Genomic DNA, 21,634 nt, shown 5'->3' on the forward strand with positions numbered 1-21,634 from the left:
GGGTTCCACTTTTAATTTTAGCACGCATGCACGTCATTGTTGAATGTTTGTATTCGCAATAAAGAAATAAAATTAATTTAATGTAAAAGTAAACCCCTCTAAAATAGAATGAATGCGTACATTTCCGAACGCTACACTCCCTCTGTCGGTTAAAATATGTACTATTTTCGACCCATCGGACGCGATCGGCTTTTCTCGGATCAGTCACGCCTAGACTCGTTCGAAAAGCGAAACCATAATCATTCCACGGCGATGTACGAAGACTGATGCTCATGTCGTGGTCTCTTTGTGCAAACGGGACATTTTATTCATTGGAACGGGCTTAGGTTATTCGACATAGTTATTTTATACAAATAATGTTGTGATAAAGACGGTCGCTTGTGGTGTTGTGTTATCGTTATAAATTATAGTGAGATAATTACAAAGAGAATATTGTGAAGTGCATTCTAGTGATTATTACAATATTTTCAACGCTCCTGGATACCAAAGGATTGTTTTTTGAGATCTTAGCATTACATAAGGTAAGTTCTAGTCTTGATAAAGTGTAATTCGTTCAACAGTGCGTGGCGTTTGGAATGGCTTCCGTCTATCGAATCGCGTGCGCGGTAATGGCTGACTTTCTTTTCCGTCCTACGTCAAAGAAATAGACCTATATAGCGTCCAAAAAATAATGTAATCATTTGTTTTTAGTGTTTGAAAAAATATGTGGTAGTAATTTTTTATGGCACGCGTGCATATATAGTATTACGTAGAGTGGGTGGATGCAGGGAATGCAATCAAGACTAAACGACCGGTCGCATTCGTACGGCGTAGTGTTGAGTCTCGCCTTTGGGGTTTTCGAATCGGATTATAAAGTTACAGAAAATTTTTATGCTTATGGTTTACATGGTTCTGATCAACCGTGTAATGTAACATTTTCATGTCGGCATAGTGAATTTTTAGTATTTAGTAAATAATAAAAATATTAGTCCTTTGCAACGTTTTTTTAATATTCAGAGTGAAATATTTTGGTCTCATTGTGTAAGATAACCCAAGAAGCATATTAAATTTGGGTTAGGGGATCGATCGAGCCCCAACGGGCTTTAAAATAGTAATATTTGTTGTTCCAGGTCTCAACAGGGAAACAAGGACGGTGTGGTGTACCCACATTATGAAAGTACGCTTCTATATACGCGTATGATCAAGTAGACCGTCATATCGAAGCCCGTCCGATCTAATTCCGTCATGGCTATCCTGTAAGTATAGAATCGATGTCGTCAATGTGTTTAGTTTTTTTTCGAATATTTAGTTCCATTTTTGTTATTTTTATTTCCCGTTGCGCCACCACGTTTGCTCCCCCGTATCGAACAGCATGCCAAGTATTTTGTGTTACTCCCCATTATAATGTTGAGGCTTTCGTCGGGTGTGTAAAAAATAAAGATACATTGCACTGGCCGGAGGCCGCCGAAACCCGTTCTTCCCCGTACTAACCTATATTTGTTCGCGTTTAATTTTCCGGATGCGTTATATTCTGATACGACCGTAATTGTCCCAGTAGTGCAAAGGTTAGTACAGAAGATAGAAGGACGGTGATTGGGCGTCCTTTCTCGATCTGATCGCACTGGCGCGCCGCGTCTGCACCAAGTCGCGTACGATGTAGGCGGTCGTGGGTTCAGGTCCGTGGCCGGCGGGGCGCCGTGCGATAGGAACGGACGGCTCTAGTGCGTGCGGCTGACGACTAGTTCACATCAGGCGGTTATGACCGCGCGATCACAGACCAACCATTACATTAATAACAAAGTACACAAGTCCTTGACACACTAGCGTTTATTTTATAACTTTTCTCTAAAAGTTAAATTCCTCCCAATTTATAATGTGAGAATGCAAGAAAGATGGTGGAAGAGTCGCGATTTGGTGTTGTCAACTTGATAGATAGTGGCGAGGTGAAGAACTCGCTCTGTTGTCGCCGCGTGATGTGAACTAGCCGTGACGTGTCGCGTTGCAGATGGGCGGGCGGGGAGCCGCGCGGACGGCGGCGGTAGGCGGGCGGCCCGATGCGCCCGCGTCATGTGGCGCGTGCTACTGGCCCTGGCGGCCCTCGGCGCCGCCGACGGCTCCCACGACGTCGTGCGCTCCTTCTCCGACCCTCTCGCCACGCCCTCGTCGCTCTTCAACCACCTGGTCGTCGATCGCAACACCGGCCGGGTCTACGTGGGTGCCGTCAACAGAATATACCAGCTGTCTCCCGACCTCGAGGTCGCCCAGTCGTTCGTCACTGGACCAGTCAACGATTCGGCTCTCTGCACCTTTGATTGCCCGCCGAGTTTTGTGAAGAAGCCCACCGATAACGTCAACAAGGCGCTCGTCATAGACTATGCGACCAGCCGTCTCATTACGTGCGGGTCGGTGTTGCAAGGATTGTGCTCAGTGCGGAACTTGAATAACATTTCTCATGATGTGCGCGAAGTGCGGGAACCGGTGGTCGCAAACAACGCCAGCGCGTCGACCGTGGCTTTCATCGCTCCCGGGCCCCCCAACCCCCCTATGACGCAAGTTATGTATATCGGCGTCACCTTCACCGGCAACTCTCCTTACCGCTCCGAAGTACCCACCGTGAGCAGTCGCTCTTTAGAGGATGACCGTCTATTCATGATAGCCAGAACCGCCGTGACGACCGGCACAAGAATGTTCGTAAATTCTCTATCCCGAGAACGATACCCTATAAACTATGTATACGGCTTCAGTTCGGAAGGATTCAGCTATTTCTTAACAACACAGCTGCGCGGCGTCGGATCCGATACGTATTACAGTAAGTTGGTGCGTGTGTGTCACGACGACGAAAACTACTACTCGTACACAGAAATACCGATGTCCTGCACAGGCGAGGGTGGCGGCAACTATGGATACAACCTCGTACAAGCCGCCTTCGTTGGAAAAGCCGGCTCAGTGCTGTCGTCTGAACTCGGAATAACGCCGCAGCACGACGTCCTCTTTGCTGCTTTCAGTCAAAGTGAGTCAATAAATACGAACACGCCTTCAAATCTTTCGGCGCTTTGTGTTTATTCTCTAAAGGCTATCCGTCGAAAATTTATGCAGAATATAAAAACTTGCTTCAGTGGCAATGGTTCCCGGGGCTTAGACTTTATATCGCCATCCCACCCTTGCATTCCAACAAAATTACAATCGATAAGCGAAGATTTCTGTGGATTGGATGTAAACACGCCTTTGGGAGGTGAACAACCAGTGGAAGCGGTTCCCGTGGCGAAATTCGAGAAGAGGCTGACCGCGGTGGCGGCCACAGCGACCGGTGACTACACTGTCGTGTTCGCTGGCACGGCCGAGGGACATCTTAAGAAGATCGTCGTCGAGAGCGCCACTTCGGCGTTCGAGTATGGAGATATCGTAATCGATGAGCGTTCGCCGGTCAACAAAGACTTATTCTTCGATACTCAATTAATGCATTTATATGTGATGACCGAGAGCAAAGTGTCTAAAGTGAAAGTTCAAGAGTGTAGCGTATACAAATCATGTTTAACATGCCTCGGTGTCAAAGACCCTTACTGTGGTTGGTGTTCCTTAGAGAATAAGTGTAGCCTTCGATCGGACTGTCAGGAGGCGGCTAAAGATCCTCTGTATTGGATATCTTATCGTAGTGGACGTTGTACAACTATCACTCAAGTTACACCGAATCAATTGCAACGAACTACTGCAAGGACTCTAGATTTACATATAGAAAACCTACCGACTCTCAATGGTCAATTCTTGTGCGCATTTACAGTTTTAGATCGAACGCTTAAAACTAATGCTACTCGTAGACGTGACGGGGTAAATTGTACCACTCCTCGTACCGATGCCTTGCCGCCAATACCCTCCGGTCAGCATCACTTTACTGCAAAGCTGTCAGTGCGCACGACACAGGGACCCGATTTCGTTGCGACTAATTTCACATTCTTCGACTGTAATACGTATAGCTCTTGTACTCAGTGTGTAAGCTCGTCGTTCCCTTGCGATTGGTGCGTCGACGGTCACCGTTGCACGCACGACACTGCCGAGAACTGTAGGAACGACATCCTCGTCACGGGCGTCAGTAGGATAGGACCTAGCTACCGCTCCGGCCCAAGCTTCTGTCCTACCATTAATTCCACTTCCGATGGCACTAATGAGATTCTCGTTCCATCGGGTGTAAAAAAAGCAATAAAAGTTAAAGTTCATATAATAGGTCAATTTATAGTCCAGACGAGGTTTGTGTGCCAGTTTAATATTGAGGGTCGCGTCACCCACGTGAATGCCAAGCTTCTCGCTGATACGATTTATTGCGAACCCGTAGAATTTACTTATACGTCTCGTGCTCCGAATATAACCGCATCGTTTGCCGTCATATGGGGTGGATCTAAACCGCTAGATAATCCGGACGACACCCACATACTCATATATCGTTGTAGCGACATGGCGGATAATTGCGGTATCTGTTTGGCTCTGCCAGAGAAGTTCGGTTGTGGTTGGTGTCAGGGTTCAGACCGATGCGAGGTACAAGAACAATGCGGTGCCCCCAGTGTGTGGTTGAATCGTACTCAAACGTGCCCCAATCCGGAAATTCATTCTTTTAGACCACAACTGGGCCCGTGGGACGGAGGCACGAATATAACTATCGAAGGCATAAATCTAGGTCGCAACATATCCGATATCTACAATGGCGTTACGATAGCTGGCATCAAATGTCAGCCAATAGTCGAATTGTACGTGAAAACGCGGCGTATAGTTTGTACCGTGGACGGGCCCGGCGAGGAGGTCCCGCGAGACGGCCCCGTCGTCGTTAGAGTCGCTGACTATCGCGGGGAATCGAAACATCACTACGCTTTCGTGAATCCAAAAATAAATTCCATTCAACCGAAATACGGTCCACAATCGGGAGGAACAAAATTACGTATTACTGGCGAATATCTAAACGCCGGTAACAATATTCAAGCTTTCATCGACGACCTACCGTGCGCGATCCTTTCCGTTTCTCACGAGGAAGCCGTATGTCGCACGAGCCATTCTTATCAACTTAAAATGGGTACGTTACGAATGCGTTTCGACACCGGAGTGCGGAAACTGGAACGCGAAAAGTTTGAATATATAGAGGACCCCGTGGTCGAATTCGTCGAGTCAGGCCCGCCGTTAACGTCGCAACGCAAACAACCCAAAGGCATTCCATCCGGAGGGATAAACATTAAAGTGATGGGTCGTAACTTCCATTCCATTCAATTCCCACAAATATATGTCTACCACGACAACCGACCGTATATAGCTCCTTGTCATAGAGTCGATTTTCAGACACATCTCATTTGCGAGTCCCCAGGCATTGAGAGTGCGGGGCTCAATCTAGACCCGGACAGGCCTCTGGAATTAGAATACGGTTTTAACATGGACGACGTTCAGAGCGTACAGAACCTGACTAGTAAAACGGGCAATGCTTTTCTTCTTTATCCGGATCCTATTTACGAGAAATTTGACGAGGACGTTAAGTATTACAAGTCCGAATACCTGACTATCAACGGTCAGAACTTGGACAGGGCATGTACTGAAAGTGACGTGGAAGTACGCATTGGGGAGAGCGTGTGCAATGTGACGTCATTGGCACGCCACCAGTTGACATGCCGGCCGCCAGCGCGCGACGAGTTGCCGGACGGCGTGGTCTCGCCCGAAGTGGTGGTGCGCGTGGGCCGTGCGCTCACATACAAGATAGGCAAGCTGTCATACGATTCGCAAGCCGGCCTGCAGGCGGCCATCGGCAAGCCAATACTCTTCGGCGTTAGCGCTAGTGTATTCATTCTCATATTGATATTTGTCGTGTTTCTAGTTATGTATAGGCGTAAATCAACTGAAAACATTAGGGTATTAAAAAATATGCAGGAGCAAATGGATATTTTAGAGTTAAGAGTCGCGGCCGAGTGTAAAGAGGCGTTCGCCGAGCTTCAGACTGAGATGACCGACCTAACGGGAGACGTGACGGGCGGCATTCCTTTCCTGGACTACCGCACGTACGCGATGAAGATCTTGTTCCCAAATATCGACGACCACGCCGTCTTGCAGTGGGAACGACCAGAGCTTATTAGGAAAGAGAAGGGTCTGAAATTGTTCGGCCAACTGATAATGCATAAAACATTCCTATTATTATTTATTCGTACTTTAGAAAGCAATAGATATTTTTCAATGCGAGATCGTGTTAATGTAGCTTCTCTTATTATGGTAACTTTACAAAGTAAGATGGAATATTGTACTGATGTTTTAAAGACGTTGCTGGCAGAGCTAATCGAAAAGTGCATGGAGGGGAAAAGTCATCCTAAGCTATTACTAAGGCGTACCGAGAGTGTTGCTGAAAAGATGCTCAGCGCGTGGTTTACTTTCCTTTTGTATAAATTCTTACGCGAATGTGCCGGCGAGCCGCTTTACCTTCTATTTAGGTCGATGAAAGGTCAAGTCGACAAGGGCCCGGTGGACGCGATCACCTCCGAAGCACGGTATTCTCTGAGCGAAGAGAAACTTATTAGACAATCGATAGATTTTAAAGCGATGACCGTGAGCGTATCGATATCGCAACAGACGATATTCGTGAGCGGCTTGGAAGCGACCACGGAAAACGTTCAAGTCAAAGTTCTAGACTGCGATACGATTAGTCAAGTGAAAGAGAAATGCCTCGATGCTATTTACCGCGCGACGCCTTACTCACAGAGGCCGAGCCGCGATGAGCTTGATTTGGAATGGCGCACGGGCGCTTGCGGTCGACTGATTCTGTATGACGAGGACAGCACTACTAAGTGCGAAGGCGAATGGCGCAAGCTAAACACCCTCAATCACTATCGTGTGCCGGACTGCGCGTGTCTTAGTCTCGTGGCCAAACAAAGCTCCGTTTATAATTTGTCCAACATGGAGAAAAATGATAAGTCGCATACGTATGAGACACTGAATAGAGGTAAATACGGTTCCGCAAGCCCTCCTGCTAGCCCGCTCAAGTACGAGCACGGCGGTGGCTTTAAGTACTGGCACCTCGTCCGTCATCACGATGGCGACGCTCATAAGGAGGGCGAGCGCGGCAACAAGATGGTATCAGAGATATATCTCACACGTCTGCTCGCCACCAAGGGCACGCTACAGAAGTTTGTCGACGACTTGTTCGAGACCATCTTCAGTACCGCACACCGCGGCTCGGCGCTGCCGCTCGCTATCAAGTACATGTTCGACTTCCTCGACGACCAAGCTCTGCAGCACGCTATCTCCGACCCCGAGGTCGTCCACACCTGGAAAAGTAATTCTCTTCCGCTTCGTTTCTGGGTTAATTTAATTAAGAATCCTAATTTCGTCTTCGACGTTCACAAGTCTAACACGGTGGATTCGTGTCTGTCTGTTATCGCGCAAACGTTCATGGACTCGTGTTCAACGTCCGATCACATCCTCGGCAAGGACTCGCCCTCCTCAAAGCTGCTGTACGCGAAAGACATTCCCGTATACAAAGAGTGGGTGGAGCGCTACTACGCGGACATAAAGTTGATGCCGGCCATTTCGGATCAGGACATGAACGCCATGTTGGCGGAGGAGTCGCGTCTGCACACGAAGGAATTTAACACGAACTGCGCGCTCAACGAGCTGTACGCGTACGCCGTCAAATATAACGAGCAGCTCATGGTAACACTGGAGGAGGACGAGTTCTCGCAGAAGCAGCGGCTGGCGTACCGCCTGGAGCAGGTGCACGGCCTAATGGCGCACAACTATGACGTGTAAGTCGCTTTGCCGCGTCGCGCCGTACGCCCACCGCCCTGTACATAATGCCACCCCCGCACATATCTCTGCTGGCAACCATTGTATATATTAGATAGTGTACAGTCTTTAATATTGTAATTTTTGTATTATTTCAGCGGTCCGATGTCGTTTTTTAATTTTATATAATGAACTTTGTATTGTTTTACACGACGAAACCGACCGGCCATGGTCGTGCCGCAGTATGCATCGTAAAGTTTAAATTGTGTATGTCTGTCTATGTGTGCTCGCGTCGTACGAGTTAATGTTACGTCGATCGGTGTAAAATGTGTGTCGCAAACGAAAACGCATGTGAGCCCCTCGGCGAGCTCACTCCGGCTCGCCGGCGGGCGTTTTTAAATTTGTACTCGCAGTCTTATTAACGAAATAACCGACAGTGAACCGGTAACGATTCCATTAATAAATATCGTCGAATGTATACGTGTGTTTTTATTCGGGCGGCGCAGCGCCACGGCCACAGCCGACGAAAGCCCAACGCTTGGCAGCTGACGGCGGGGAGCACGCGGTACCGTCTCGCCTCGCCCCGGGGCGCGGCGCTCGCCTCTTGTCACCTCACCCATCCATTGCCTCCGCGGGCTCGTGGCCCGCACGCCCGGTCGCAGCGGGGCGAGACGGTCACCAAAGAGCGGCCCTGCTGTTTCAGCCGCTACGCGAGGGTCGCGGCGCGGACCGCGTTCGCGGTACTGAACAACATTTACTGCATACCCGCCTACGTGGTGTGGATGATGGCGCTGCGCCTCGTCAGACCCGTTTTCGCCCCCCTCTACTGGAAGGTGGAAGGCCTGCTGTACCACTGGCTGCTGGCAATGGTGTCTCTTTGGGCCTGGACTGCGGGATACGAGCGTAAGTATTCAGTTACCTCTACGACGTCTCTGTACATTCCTGGCGAAATTCTCATACGATTATGGCATTAGAATTTTGTCTCAAACATGACAATAATTTTCCTTTTTTTGTATTACCAAGAACAGGGATGGCCATCGGTATAGTTCAATATTGGGTATACCTGAAATATTTAAAAGTTCGCTTAGGACTACCGTTGAACTGATTTCAAAAATTATATATTAACTCCTTTCCTGCGAACAACACTCAACTATTATCTTAACGATTATCGTAAAATACATCGTTATTTAAGTAAATGTTATGTCTACCCCAGATTTTTTTTAATATAATTTAATTGTTTGAGAATCTCGCCGAGAATGTTAAATAAATAAAAAGCATAAATACATAATGGTTTTCAGGCAAACATAATTTATTCAGTCTATAGTATTTCAATATTTACAATCATACAATAGCCTTAAATTGTATGCATTTAAATTAATTACTTAATTCTAAAATTTACTTAAATATAATAATTGCCTATAATTATGTGCCGTCCGAGCTCTCAATTTATTAAGCTATAGATTAGGCAAAGAGAACTACATGATAATTAGGATTAATTATCGGTTTGATTAAAATTGATATATTTACTTTGGCTGTGAAAAGGTTAAACAATTCTACTAAAGAGTAACACTGAAAAACAATTCGCTAATTAGTGCCTATTTTCACTTAGCCACTGACCCCGCAGGACTGTCAGTTTCAAGCGCTAGTGGAATTAGGACTTCATTCTATACAATAGAAATAGCACTTAGGTTTTAAAATTCCACTACCGGACAATGATACTGTTTATTTCAACTATAATTTAAATTTAATTATTCAAAAGTGTTTTGAAATTTTTGTAAAATAAATTAACATAATTGACACATTTAGTAACACTACAACTAAAATACTGAAAATTGTAAAAATATGACATTTATCAAAGAGATAGAATTAAACAAAGCTTGATTAGTAGCCTATGTGTACAGACTGTTCTACATCTGTGCTAATTTTCGTCAAGATCCGTCGAGCCGTTTTGGAGATACCTTCTAACAAACATCTATCAATCTAAACTCTCATTTATAATATTAGTTAGATGTAACAGACGAGAACTGCTGTATTTTATTTGGTTCTTTACCTAAAAGAGACTTGTCGGAGCTGCAGATTTTAATTCATGGCAAGTGACACCAAACACTTTAATTATACGTTTAAGATTTTGGAACTTTCAATATGTAGACTTAGTGAAGTCATCGAAGGCTGCACAACAAGGTAAGTTTGTAGTTTACTTAATCATCTAAGTACAAAGGCCTTGGAAGAAATCACCTTGCGCTGCTATAACGTACGGTCTGATTCTGTTATGAATGTTTAATTTTTTGTATGCAATGTAAGTTGTGACTCATTTCTTTGATAAATTAAAACTAGAATTTGAATAATACCGGTTAAAAATGATTGTAACTGTAAAGTAATGCCTATCTTTTAAAGACTCCAGTTTTTATTTTTTTTGGACATAGGATTTCCAGCATAGAATTGCTTAGCAAAAATTAGGACTGGAAAATACATACCATCTTATTATATTTATTTACATGCTATTGAATTTAGTGGATTATTTATTACAAATCAGATTTAAATAATACAGTTTTATTCTGTCTTCCCAGCAACATGATACATCTTATAGGAGTTAGGTTCGATTTCTCTAGGTCGTCATCATCATTACGAGACAGAATGATTGTCTCAAATTTCTTAGGTACACCACTTATAGGATTGCTTCGGTAAGTACCACGAGATAAAAGAGTATAAAGTATGGTTTAAAATTAACAGTAACCCAATAAAATAGGTTGTAAGTCCTAATTCCTGGGTATTCCAACATTCTCTCTTCTTTTTCCTTCATAGTGCCTAGGAAGGTTGCGGAGAAGGTAGTTGTGTGTTGAATAAGAACTTAGGTTATGACTGCAATATCGATTAGAATTAGTACCGTAATGTATTCTAATTATGTTGATAAAACGAGCGTGTGAACTAGCCCTAACTTTGCTGGAACCTTATCTACACAGAATACCTGTTTACTTGTGTGATATCGAACCTGAGTCATCGGGTGACGATACACGTGGTTAGTCAGTGCCCGTAATAAAGTCCAATAAAAATATACAGAATCGAGTTGCGACGTGTTCATTTTGTATATTTTTGTTACTCATATCGCTTTTGTATGTATTTTAATGAGAATTAGTGACTGCGACAGCTTGTAGGCCGAATGTCGGACTTGCGGTCTGGCGATAATATTTGTTTTGAATTATAAGTAAGTTGTTGGAATTACAAACAAAAAGAACTTGGACAAGGAATGGTATAAAGTAAAATATGGTATATATATACCTAAAAATTAAATGTGATTTAAGCCACTGCGAAATTTATTTCTTTCAATTATAAAATGCCAAGTACAGTAAGTCATAAAATTATTTATCTCCATCTTTATTTATGTGAGATCGTTTATAAATGTCCCATTAAACGAATCCGTGCCACGTCCCCCTAGGACGGCTAACTGGCAATCACGTTGCGAATATATCTTCTCTTACGCAAGCTGCAAATTAGATTTCTCGTGGCGGATGCGAAATTGATTTTTGCAGCGGTGCACAACCGTCAATGGAACAATGTAACGATACGGTATCGAGGGACCGGTCGCTCGGCACCGCGGCACCTCGGCAGCCTGTATTGACCTTATGCGGCTGCGTAGTTGTACCGGAGGACGGTCGATGACCGCCCCCCGCCACCGGCTAGGAATGCCGAGCCCCTCCGCGCCCCGCGCTCCGCCCCGCCCGCTCGTCACATTTGCACACGAGTGGCAGATTTGCATGTCAGCCCCACTTCGCTTGCGAACCGTCGAGTGCGCTCGAAAAATCTCATTACATATATTACTCTCTTTTAATTTGTAATTGAATGAACAATATACTTATTCGCTAGTCGACCGACCGGTCTCGTATCGCTCTCGACTTGCATTTTTGACCGATGACTCATGCCGGGGACCCGCATAATATATTCCACGTATTTTGATATGCAAACTCGATGTCTTTAAAAGCTATTTCTGTTCAGTTTCGTGTTCGTTAATACAGCAAAGCTTTTAATACACCACTTGTGGTGAACGTTTTTAGACTTTGTACTTATATGCAATGAATAAACTATAACTTCACGATTAATTTTGGTTGCAACTAGTTGAGCCGCAGCAAAATTCACTATCATAGGAATATCTTATTTGATTGATGATTGAAAAATCAGTGTATTTAAGTTGGTATATCATATTAAACGTAACGAGCTTAATATGACGTTCATGTCTTCATCTCATCTCGAGTTCCGGCCACGACAAAGTTCAACACGCTCCTCCCCCAATTACACTCGACATAGGAACTGACGGAACCAGTTCCAAGGAATTCCGCCCTTAATGAAGTTGGTCGAAGTCGATCCGGCTCAGAAAGTTCTCCGGCTGTCGTATACGGTGAAAGCCCGATCCGGTAATTGTTCAATATTTTTAAAAGGTCTCCACGGTTTATATTCCTTTGAAGTTTTGAATGCACTCCATTTTGGTCTCGTATAGAATGATTGCTTGGATTTTTATTACTTTTGGTATAGTCTTATATTAAGCCTGCGCAAGCCTGAAATGAAATAAGATTGAAGTAATATTTTTTCTAAGTATACATTACTAAAAATTCTATTATTAAATCAAACGAGACAGATCTTTCAGAGTAAGGTGCAGTATCACGTAGAAGCAAACCTTTGTACTTGTAAGAAAAAAAAATGCTTGAATACAATGTAAAAATCTCATCAGAATTTATCGATAAAAGTAGGTATATACTTTAAAACAATAGATGTATTCAGATTTGAGAACAATTGTAATATGTTTATGAGAAACGATATGTATTCAACGGGCGTATGGTGCGGCCATGAATTAAAAGTGTTCGAGCGTAAATGCCACAGAAGCATCCTTCGATTGTAACGCCGGGATGCAAATTGGAACCTTCCTGTGCCCGACGAGATCTCGACGTCCTTTCTTGACTCATAAAAAAATAAATGCTTATTATATGCACACTAACTTATGAATATTTAAAACACTAGACGTCAATTTCATTAGCATTTATCATTAATCATGACGTCTTAATAATTACTTATTGTTTAAATATTTTTTTATTCTATTCCTAAAATTTGACCTTGAAAACCTTGAAATTAAAATAATTATAGCATCCCATTTAAAAATTTAATTTTACAATCCCGACAAAGGAACCTAGCATAGTTCACGGCGCGTCGCTCTTCAATACGTAGAATTAAAAAAAATACTAAAAGGCGCGTGAATGATAAACGGTTGCCGTCCAGTCTTTTTTAAATCTGTGCCAAGGGTAATTTAATTTCTGAATTATTCACAAATTGTTTTGTTAATATAGCTTTTGTTTAACTTGAAACGATCCTGTGTATGTTAAAATAATCCAAAGAACATCTGCAATGATAAGGCTAAAGAAAGTTTTTTTTTTAATTTTACCGCATTTTTTTATTACCAAAGGCCATACGCATATGGAATTTATGTTCAAACAAAATGGTAAAATACTTTGACTACATATTTATATACTTACAAGTATATAGATAAAGGCTAGATTTAAAATTTGCTGGATAAAATATCAGTTTATAAAATATTGTTTTCTGTCACTTTCATTTATTACGTGTAAACTACTGTTTATTTAGGTCGTTTGTCAAAAAACTGGCGTCATGCGGGCGGCCATCTTGGTCTTCATTATCTATGCTTTTTATAACTATCTTATGTCTCTGTTTATTTCAAGGAGAACGAAAGGGATGACAATATATTTTACACAAGTGTTTACGCAGTGGAAACGAACAGTTTTCGAGTAAGACACATGTGATTCATGCGTCCGTTCCTTTAATTTTATGAATAGGTTCATTGATTGGCTTTTGTTCGTTTATTGGTGCGCATAAATAAATGTCTGAATCAGTTTTTCCTGTCGGCATTTTTATTTTTTTATTTTACTTTTAATATCTACGCATATCCTGGATTACTTAAGGTTATAGTTAATAGGAAGACAAGGAGAATTAATTCGAATGGCTTTATTTTCAATTACTTTAAAATTGGTGTAATATGAATCACTGAAGACTGGTCTCAAATATTTATGGTAATTTTAAGTAAACGCAAATTAATGTTTAGTATTTGCGTTTGAGGAAACTGTTTGGTTTATGCAGGTTTATTTAGGCAATTTTTGTCTTAAATAATTGCAGAGTATCAAGACTACTTACATTTATGTTGTTAAGTTTTGAGCATCATTAATTGTTGGTTTTTGGAACCACAATCTCTGAATATAAGGAAATTAGGACAAAAAATGTACCAGCGATTTTTAAAAATATTTCTACTCATTTCTTATAGCTTATTTTACTACTATACATTTGGACCTGTGGAAATTAAACAAACATATATGAAATTAGACATATTTCAAACATTTCAGTAGCACTGTCGTTTAATAGGCAAGGACATGGACGTAGATTGAGGTGTTGACATGTTTAATGAATAATGAATTTAGTATAACAATCACGCAATTATAAGCGTTATTCGATTGTAATAAGGTTCATTATTATTTTAATAGAGTCTACAAATGTTTACACTAGACACAATTATTATCGGATGCTAGTTTCCGTCAGTTATTTTAACTTTTTTAATCGTCCTGTCTCACTCTTAACTGCTAGTTAAATGTTAACTATTGCTTAATTTCCTTAAATTTTAAGGAAGGAATTACTTTGTTTATTCTTATATTAGCTATCGCCCGCGACTCCGTCATTAAAAATAAAAAATAATAGCTGGTCTATGTGTTCTTTCAGACTATGATCTACATATATGCCAAATTTCAACGATATCCATGCAGATGTACTGGAGATACCTTCTAACAAACATCCATCCATCGAAATTTCGCATTTATTAGTCAGATGTATAGGTCGAATACTACTTAACCTTTTAGAATATTTTTCTTTGTTAGTTTAGTAATATAGTTTTTAAATTCCCAGTAAAAAGTTTCTATGACAGTTTCTATGACCGAGTTATTCTTTACATTTTGTCAGTTAGACATCAAGTAGTTTGAGATCAGCGGGAGGTCCCCTAACTATATTAATTGCGGCAACACTATTATATTTCGTGATGGATTAGTCACAGTATTGTCTGTCTGTTACGTACAAATTTAGACTATTGCTACTTGATTTTAAATAGTTTTTATTAGAATGTAACAGAATTCAAACATACACATCTTACTTCTTACTAATATTATAAATGCGAATGTTTAGATGGATGGATGTTTGGTTGTAGGTATCAACGGCTCAACAGATCTCTATGATATTTGACATACATATAGAACACAATCTGGATGAACACAGACTACTAAATATGTTTTTTTTTTCAATTCCGCGTGGATGGAATCGCAGGCGATAGCTAGTTTATTATAACAGTAAGAAGTAACATAGTAATGTGATGCTACAAAATTAGGTATAAACTAATTGTAATTTAAAAAAAAAATGATAATTGATGAATTTGTCGAAAAATTTTTGTATGTGTTTTGCTCGTTTTAGTTATAATTTTTATTTACATATTTTTATAAGTTGAATGTTTATTGTATTGAAAGGCAAGCTTGTAGCCGGATTAGGAATCTTAAATAAGGACTGGTTTACCTTTTAGGTTCTGAAGGCCGAAATGCGGTTCTATTAAATCCTTGTCCAAAGTCTTTAGATTGCATTTTAACATGATCAAAACAATATATTACTACGTTGAATCGTCATAGAGTATGAATCCTGGCCAGAGATTCCAAGAAATTCATATGAACTACGTAAAACGTTTGTGATTTAAAAAGCAAATGAGTTCGAATGTGTAAGCAAACGTAGAACATTTTTCTATTTAAATAAAATTTTTAACGTTTTTCAATTTTATACGTTTCATTTTTAAATAAGCTCTTTGAAACTTCAATAAACGAACCTCATCATTTCTATTTCCAGTACAAAATAAATATTTGCTCAGAGGTAGTGAGTATTTTTCTATTGCATTACCGACGCATTTCTTTCATAGCGAAGGAACGTAATTACGAATGTGTAAGCCCCTTGCATTCAAGCTTTCATCCTTTGACTGTAGTTGGGGACGTTTTCTACGAAGCAAGCCTTTGGTTTGACGTTCAAATACACAGTAAATGCTCTTAGAAATATTTACTTAAGCGACGTTCAAGTATTTTTATGTTTCATTTTACACAGTATAAGTATGAAGAAATTTATTTTATAGTAGACAGTTCTAAATTCAAAAACGAATACCAAAAATTTTTTTTTAAATCTTCAGCAGTGAATTATTATATAATCTATGACCTGAATAATTTCTTTGTAACTACATTGTCTATGGTATTTTTTATTGCACTAACATATCAAATTGGTAATCTTATCGCTTGGAGGTATTCGAAATACTATAAAGAACAATAGCTGGTACACGAAGCAAATCTGGAATCTATAAGTATGTTTGTGTTGTAGTTTTTAAACTGCATAAAAAATTACGACGACCACACAGTGGGCAGAAATGCCATGTTCCCTTAACTTCGAGAGAAGAGAAAGTTTCTGTTTTAATTTGATTCCGTGAAGTAGAGGTACTTTTGCATTTGCAGCGATAAATAAGACAACACGGACTTTTATCCTTACCTTTTCTATCTCCTTGTCTTAGATTTTTATTTTAGTTAACAAGACTTAAATTATTTTCCATAATTAGGCTAATTGTGGACATAATATTATTTAATAGCAATTCTTCTGTTCCCTCTTTTACAATAAATAAATAACAAAAACTTTTATTGTCTACTTCAATATGTTTAATACTCGTTTAGATTTTATTTCTATATGCAAATAGCGATCATTTGAAATGAAGCTATTGCGGAATTGTTTTAGTGAAGGCGAGGACGAGTGAGTGCCTTGCTATTTGCGCGATTGTTGCTTCTAGTAGGCACAGATTATAAATGTTTAACACAAATACTGAAATATGTAGAATCAAAAGTTTTTCTTACAATTAAAATTAATTTTCTTATGTTCTCTTTAAACCCATCTATGGAATATTTGAAATGGAGTAATTATGGATGTACGTTGGTTTTATGGAACAAAATTTTCAAGTGTTCAGTAGTAAGTTAAAAGCAAGGAAAAATGATAAAAAAAAGTTTGCGGTGCGCCCGGCACGTGTCCCGGTCGCTCACAAATGATATTAAAATTTATTTTTAGTCTGTCGCCCAAGGTGGCGTCGAAAAATTTAATGCGCCTTACGCAGCGGTGGTTTTTAAAAATGGACGCTCAATATTCGCGCGCTCATTATGAGTCATACATGTATGCACCGATACACTGAGATATTAATATGATTTTAAAATATGTGAGTTTTTACTCAGATGTCGATTCTAGATTTTTATTAAATCGTTCGGATCTTACTTATTTGTATACAGAAAAAGAAAGTATCCCGGAGAAGTAACAAACGAAGGCGTGTTAAATATTCAAGACACATTTATGCACTTTATAATTGCACAAATATTAAAGTTTTACAGTAAAGAAAAACTTTGAAAACAAAACATTAATGAAAGAGACAGTTGAAACTAAAATTTGCTCGCATAATCTGCACAATAGCTTACGTATTATAAGGAAATGAATCTTTCGTAAGACAATGATATCTGATCAAATATCACAAACGTATGTTTAACAATACCTTTTGAATTAACATAAATGTTTCACAGACGCCTCTACAAGGTCACATCGTTTCCGCACCACACTGCAATGTTCCCACCGGCTACCGTTCGTCTGTTTGTAAATAATCGACGATGGAGCGAGAAACAGAGCGTTTTGTGTTTTGTAATTCATTCGCTTTTGTAACAGCGCTTGCTCATGCATTAGCGTAATCTTTTTGCTGCATAGCGGAAGTTTTATAAATGTATTAGCTGTCGCCTGCAACTCCGTCCGCGCGGGATTAAAGAAATCTTTTATTACCCTATGTTCTTCCAGGCTATGTTCTATATCTGCCAAATTTCAGCTAGATATTAGTAAGAAGTAAGATTAAAAATCTAATATCAAACAAAAGTTAAAAACTTGTGGCTATAATATGTAAGTAGTGAATTAGCCTAGTAATACTTGTATGAATTAATTTTGAGGTTAGAAACAGAATGAAGGAGACAGGTAGGTGAGTTTTAGTCACAGTTGAGGGAACCCGTCCTACAAGAACGGGTTATATGTCGGTATCAAATGATGCAATACATCTGTATGTTATATAAAGTTTAGAAGGTATTGTGATAGATTTAAGGTTATATTTGAATTGTTATATTTTGTTGTAGTGTTTTATTACAAGCGTTCTATTAAAAATCTGTTTTGTGGTATAGATATATAAATAAATGTGGTTTTTGTCAATTACAGGAAAATACATTTCGCCTTTTAATAATAGCGGTAAAGCAAATTTATAATTTTACATAATGGTAAATTATTTTAATAACAGAGGATGGTTTTATAATTAAACTAGCTGTTGCCCGCGACTCCGTCCGAGTGGATATATAAAAAAACTTAATTAGTGTAGCCCACCCATCCATCCATCATCATCATGAGCATGTAAACATTCGCATTTATAATATTAGTAAGTTAAATAAAAAGCAGCTCTTCGAGGCATAAATTCGAAAAAAAAAAATAAAAAAAAAATGAATAAATAGTATCCTATGTCCGTCTCCTGGTTCTAAGCTAACTCCTCACCAATTTTCAGCCATATCGATAAAGCCGTTCTTGAGTTATAAATAGTGTATATATATAATATATATAAGATAGATTAGTATTTAGAAATTACATTGAAACTTCTTTTAAAATTGTGTTCATAATTAGCTTTATTTCAAGGATGTTTTTTTTTATAAACAATCGTGTTATGAAGATTTTTCTACAAAGCGTATAGTATAAAGGCGTACCCGAGTTGACGCATTAGCTAAATTTAGCGCTACTTGTACTCGTTGAAGGATTGTACAGTCGTGTACAGAAATAGTTTGGTACATCCTTTGGTTTCAAGTCATGTGTCTTCTTCTTTTGATATTTATTACGATTAAAGTAGCGTTTTTGATCGTATAATAACATAGTTAAAATCTCTCTTATATTAACAAACTCAAACAATACCGAAGTCTAGAAAGGATAGGATTCATTAAAGTGACATAAGAAAATGTCAAAATAAAACACATTACATTCCTATTAAAATTTGTCATCTACTGTAAATTAAAATAAACGAATCGTGTTCTAATTTACACGTTTTCCCTGTTTTGTTTTCCCGGTAATTGTTATTATGAAAGTGGTACGTTGGTGACTGTACATCAAACCGCAGCCGGACAAACAAGCAGGTCTTTGTCGCGGCCGTGTATTGTTGGCGTTGCATTGTCAGAGCGGTGGTATGAAGTGGCCACGACGTGCCGCATGACGCTCTAGTGCCCCCTACTAACAGACAAGATTAATGCGGGTAGTTTAATTATAATTGTGTAGACAAGAGACACTTACTTAAAAAATTGCCAACCCTAAGTTTCCACTGTTGAAACACCTGTATAATAACATATTGTTATCTGTACTTTTTAAAGCGAAGGAGAGGGATGGTTGACAATTTGTTTTGTACAGGTAATGCCTTATTTCCTCCTGTCATACCAACCTTATGAAATCGCTCAATCGTCACAACAATTTCTACTTAAATTTATTTTAGCGGCAAATAAGCCTAATGAAAGTACGGATACCTTTAGGTGTCTCACATTAATTAAGCTGGTTTAGAATCGTCTTAGCACCACACCTCGAATCATGTCTACCATTCCAGCGCGGCGGGGCTACTTTCCATAAATATTCACACGACATTACCAAATCGAACTTAAACATGCTTAGTTAATTAAACTTTAGAAACCGGGTTAAGTATACGGATTGCATTATGATCATGTTTTGAACATTATAGGCAGAATTGGTAGAAAGAACCGTGGTTTAAGAAAAGCTGAAGTTTTTGATAAACTAGATATATTTGAATATTCTGTTTCCACTATTGTGCGGTATCGAGGTCAAAAGGCGTTCCCAGTTGGAGCCGCTGACTTGGTTTTTTGTTCATTAGATACTGTCAAAGGACGTAACAAACCGGTTTTGTTACTAAAAGTATTGCGTGGCTTTTAAAGTGTTATTACAAATTTTTTATCGTAAAATACATTGTGACTTATTGATTATTGACTTAGTAAATACGTGACAGAACGATTTGCTATATGGTAGAACATACCGAATATCATCTGAAATACTTTATAAAGATATTGCTAGAAAACAAAAATGTTCTCCGTCACACTATGCAAATGGTTCCGGATTAAATTTGCGGCCTTGAGCTGTTCAGAGAAATCGACTTCGTCTGGCAATGTATTAGTACGGTTATTAAAATGTACACGAAAAAATATTTTACATTCTTCAAAGAAACTACAATTATTTATTTAGACATATTTTCCACTTTGCGACTAGCGCGATATATACCTATGCAATCTCTAGTAGTACCAGCTGAGGTAGTCGAAACATTTCTGTTTTCGTATGTCTAGAAATAGCTGTAGCCAATCAATGTCTTCCAATCTTATTCTAGAACTAGCGATCGCCCGCGACTCCGTCCGTACGTAGTTAAAAAGAACTTGATTAGTAGCCTATGTGTTCTTCCAGACTATGATCTATGCGTATGCCAAATTTCATCGAGATTCATTCAGCTGTTCTGGAGATACCTTCAAACAAAAATTCATCCATTTAATCCATCCATCTACAAATTGTCATTTATAATATTAGTAAGATTGTTATTTCTACTGTAAAATATAATCATTTTAAATATTTAGTTCCATGTAAAATCTGTACTATGTCACTGATTGTTGATGATTTCTTTATTCTGCCAGACGCCTCAGCTTTTTTATGGGCGCAGTAAACCGTTGCACGACAAACAGTTGGTCCATTCGTTGCGTGTTATCATAACTGTGGATGACTTTGTTTTGACAGTGAGATGTGTTTCTGTTGTGTTCCATCTCCGGACGTATCCGACGATAACTTGACTATAAATAGAATCCTGACCTTGACTTTAGCTCTGTTTTACTGACGGATGTTGCTCTTTTAGTACTATAATCATTTGTGGAATTAAATCTTTAGTTTTCCGCCTTATTTTGTCAGTTAAAAAGTGTAGCTGTATGACAATTGTTATAGTTTTAAGTTAGGAAAAGTCCAGGACCTTTTTGTAGATACAAAAAAATCCTGGACATTTGGTAATGTAAGATAACTTCAAAGATATCAGAAAGAAATTATTTAGATTTACATTTTAGTTACAGTTAAAAATAAAAATTACTGTACATTTTAATAAATACACGGCGTGTTATAACCCTTTGTAATGCAATGCATTATTTGGAAAACTATATGCAGATAAATGTACAAGCAGACTTTAAATCCATTAGTTTTTTTTATTCTTGTCCCTGAATTGACAGCAAACACATTTAATAGTATTTGTTACAGTGGCTTTTTTTCCAATACTATTGTTATCATGTACTATTTTCATTGCTCTAGAATTAATTTCACATTTATTGTACCGTTTTCCATTTTGTAACGATAAAAATCTCCAGTTCTATTAATCAGTCTAGGTATTTCATTAATTCTTATCTACGTAAAGTATTGGATCCATTAATTTCAACATTATTAGTCCGTGTTCCAAAAAAGATACGGCATTTGATGCTCTATCTCGCGCTAGATTCAAGTTATGGGTATAAATTCAACCACAAATCACGGTCAAGCGTTGTAAATACTAATTCTTTTATTAAACACTACAGTAAGCATCCCGAGCGTAAAACATCTTCGATGGAGGGTGATGGGACTGTGGGAAACCAAACCGGTCCACAGTTTGGGAATTCGATCCTTGAATGGATATGATGTAGGTATTAAGTTCTAAGCTCTAGCGGATTCTAAACTCGAGTATTTTTGATATTTTACTTGTTAGTAA

General features: G+C 39.3%; 2 protein-coding genes across 2 annotated transcripts in view; both read left to right on the forward strand.

The window, feature by feature from the left end:
- The first annotated feature begins 196 nt into the window (after nucleotides 1–196).
- On the forward strand, nucleotides 197–8,194 carry PlexA (plexin A). Its single transcript, XM_013317374.1, has 3 exons — nucleotides 197–521; nucleotides 1,110–1,235; nucleotides 1,985–8,194. The coding sequence occupies exon 3, from the start codon at nucleotides 2,047–2,049 to the stop codon at nucleotides 7,738–7,740; it is 5,694 nt and encodes a 1,897-aa protein (XP_013172828.1). The 5' UTR covers nucleotides 197–521; nucleotides 1,110–1,235; nucleotides 1,985–2,046; the 3' UTR covers nucleotides 7,741–8,194.
- Nucleotides 8,190–21,634, forward strand: part of LOC106121568 (acyl-CoA:lysophosphatidylglycerol acyltransferase 1-like) — a 158,229-nt gene continuing 144,784 nt past the window's right edge. The window contains exon 1 of the mRNA XM_013317280.1: nucleotides 8,190–8,619. Within this exon, the coding sequence (XP_013172734.1) occupies nucleotides 8,190–8,619 (430 nt within the window). The remainder of the gene's footprint in view (nucleotides 8,620–21,634) is intronic.

This window comes from Papilio xuthus, unplaced genomic scaffold, assembly GCF_000836235.2.
Source record: "Papilio xuthus unplaced genomic scaffold, Pxut_1.1 DF826938.1, whole genome shotgun sequence".
In the NCBI taxonomy this organism is placed as follows: Eukaryota; Metazoa; Arthropoda; class Insecta; order Lepidoptera; family Papilionidae; genus Papilio; species Papilio xuthus.

What these genes read in the sequence shown, in the direction of transcription:
- PlexA (XM_013317374.1), top strand. Translation starts at nt 2,047, where the DNA reads ATGTGGCGCGTGCTACTGGCCCTGGCGGCCCTCGGCGCCGCCGACGGC.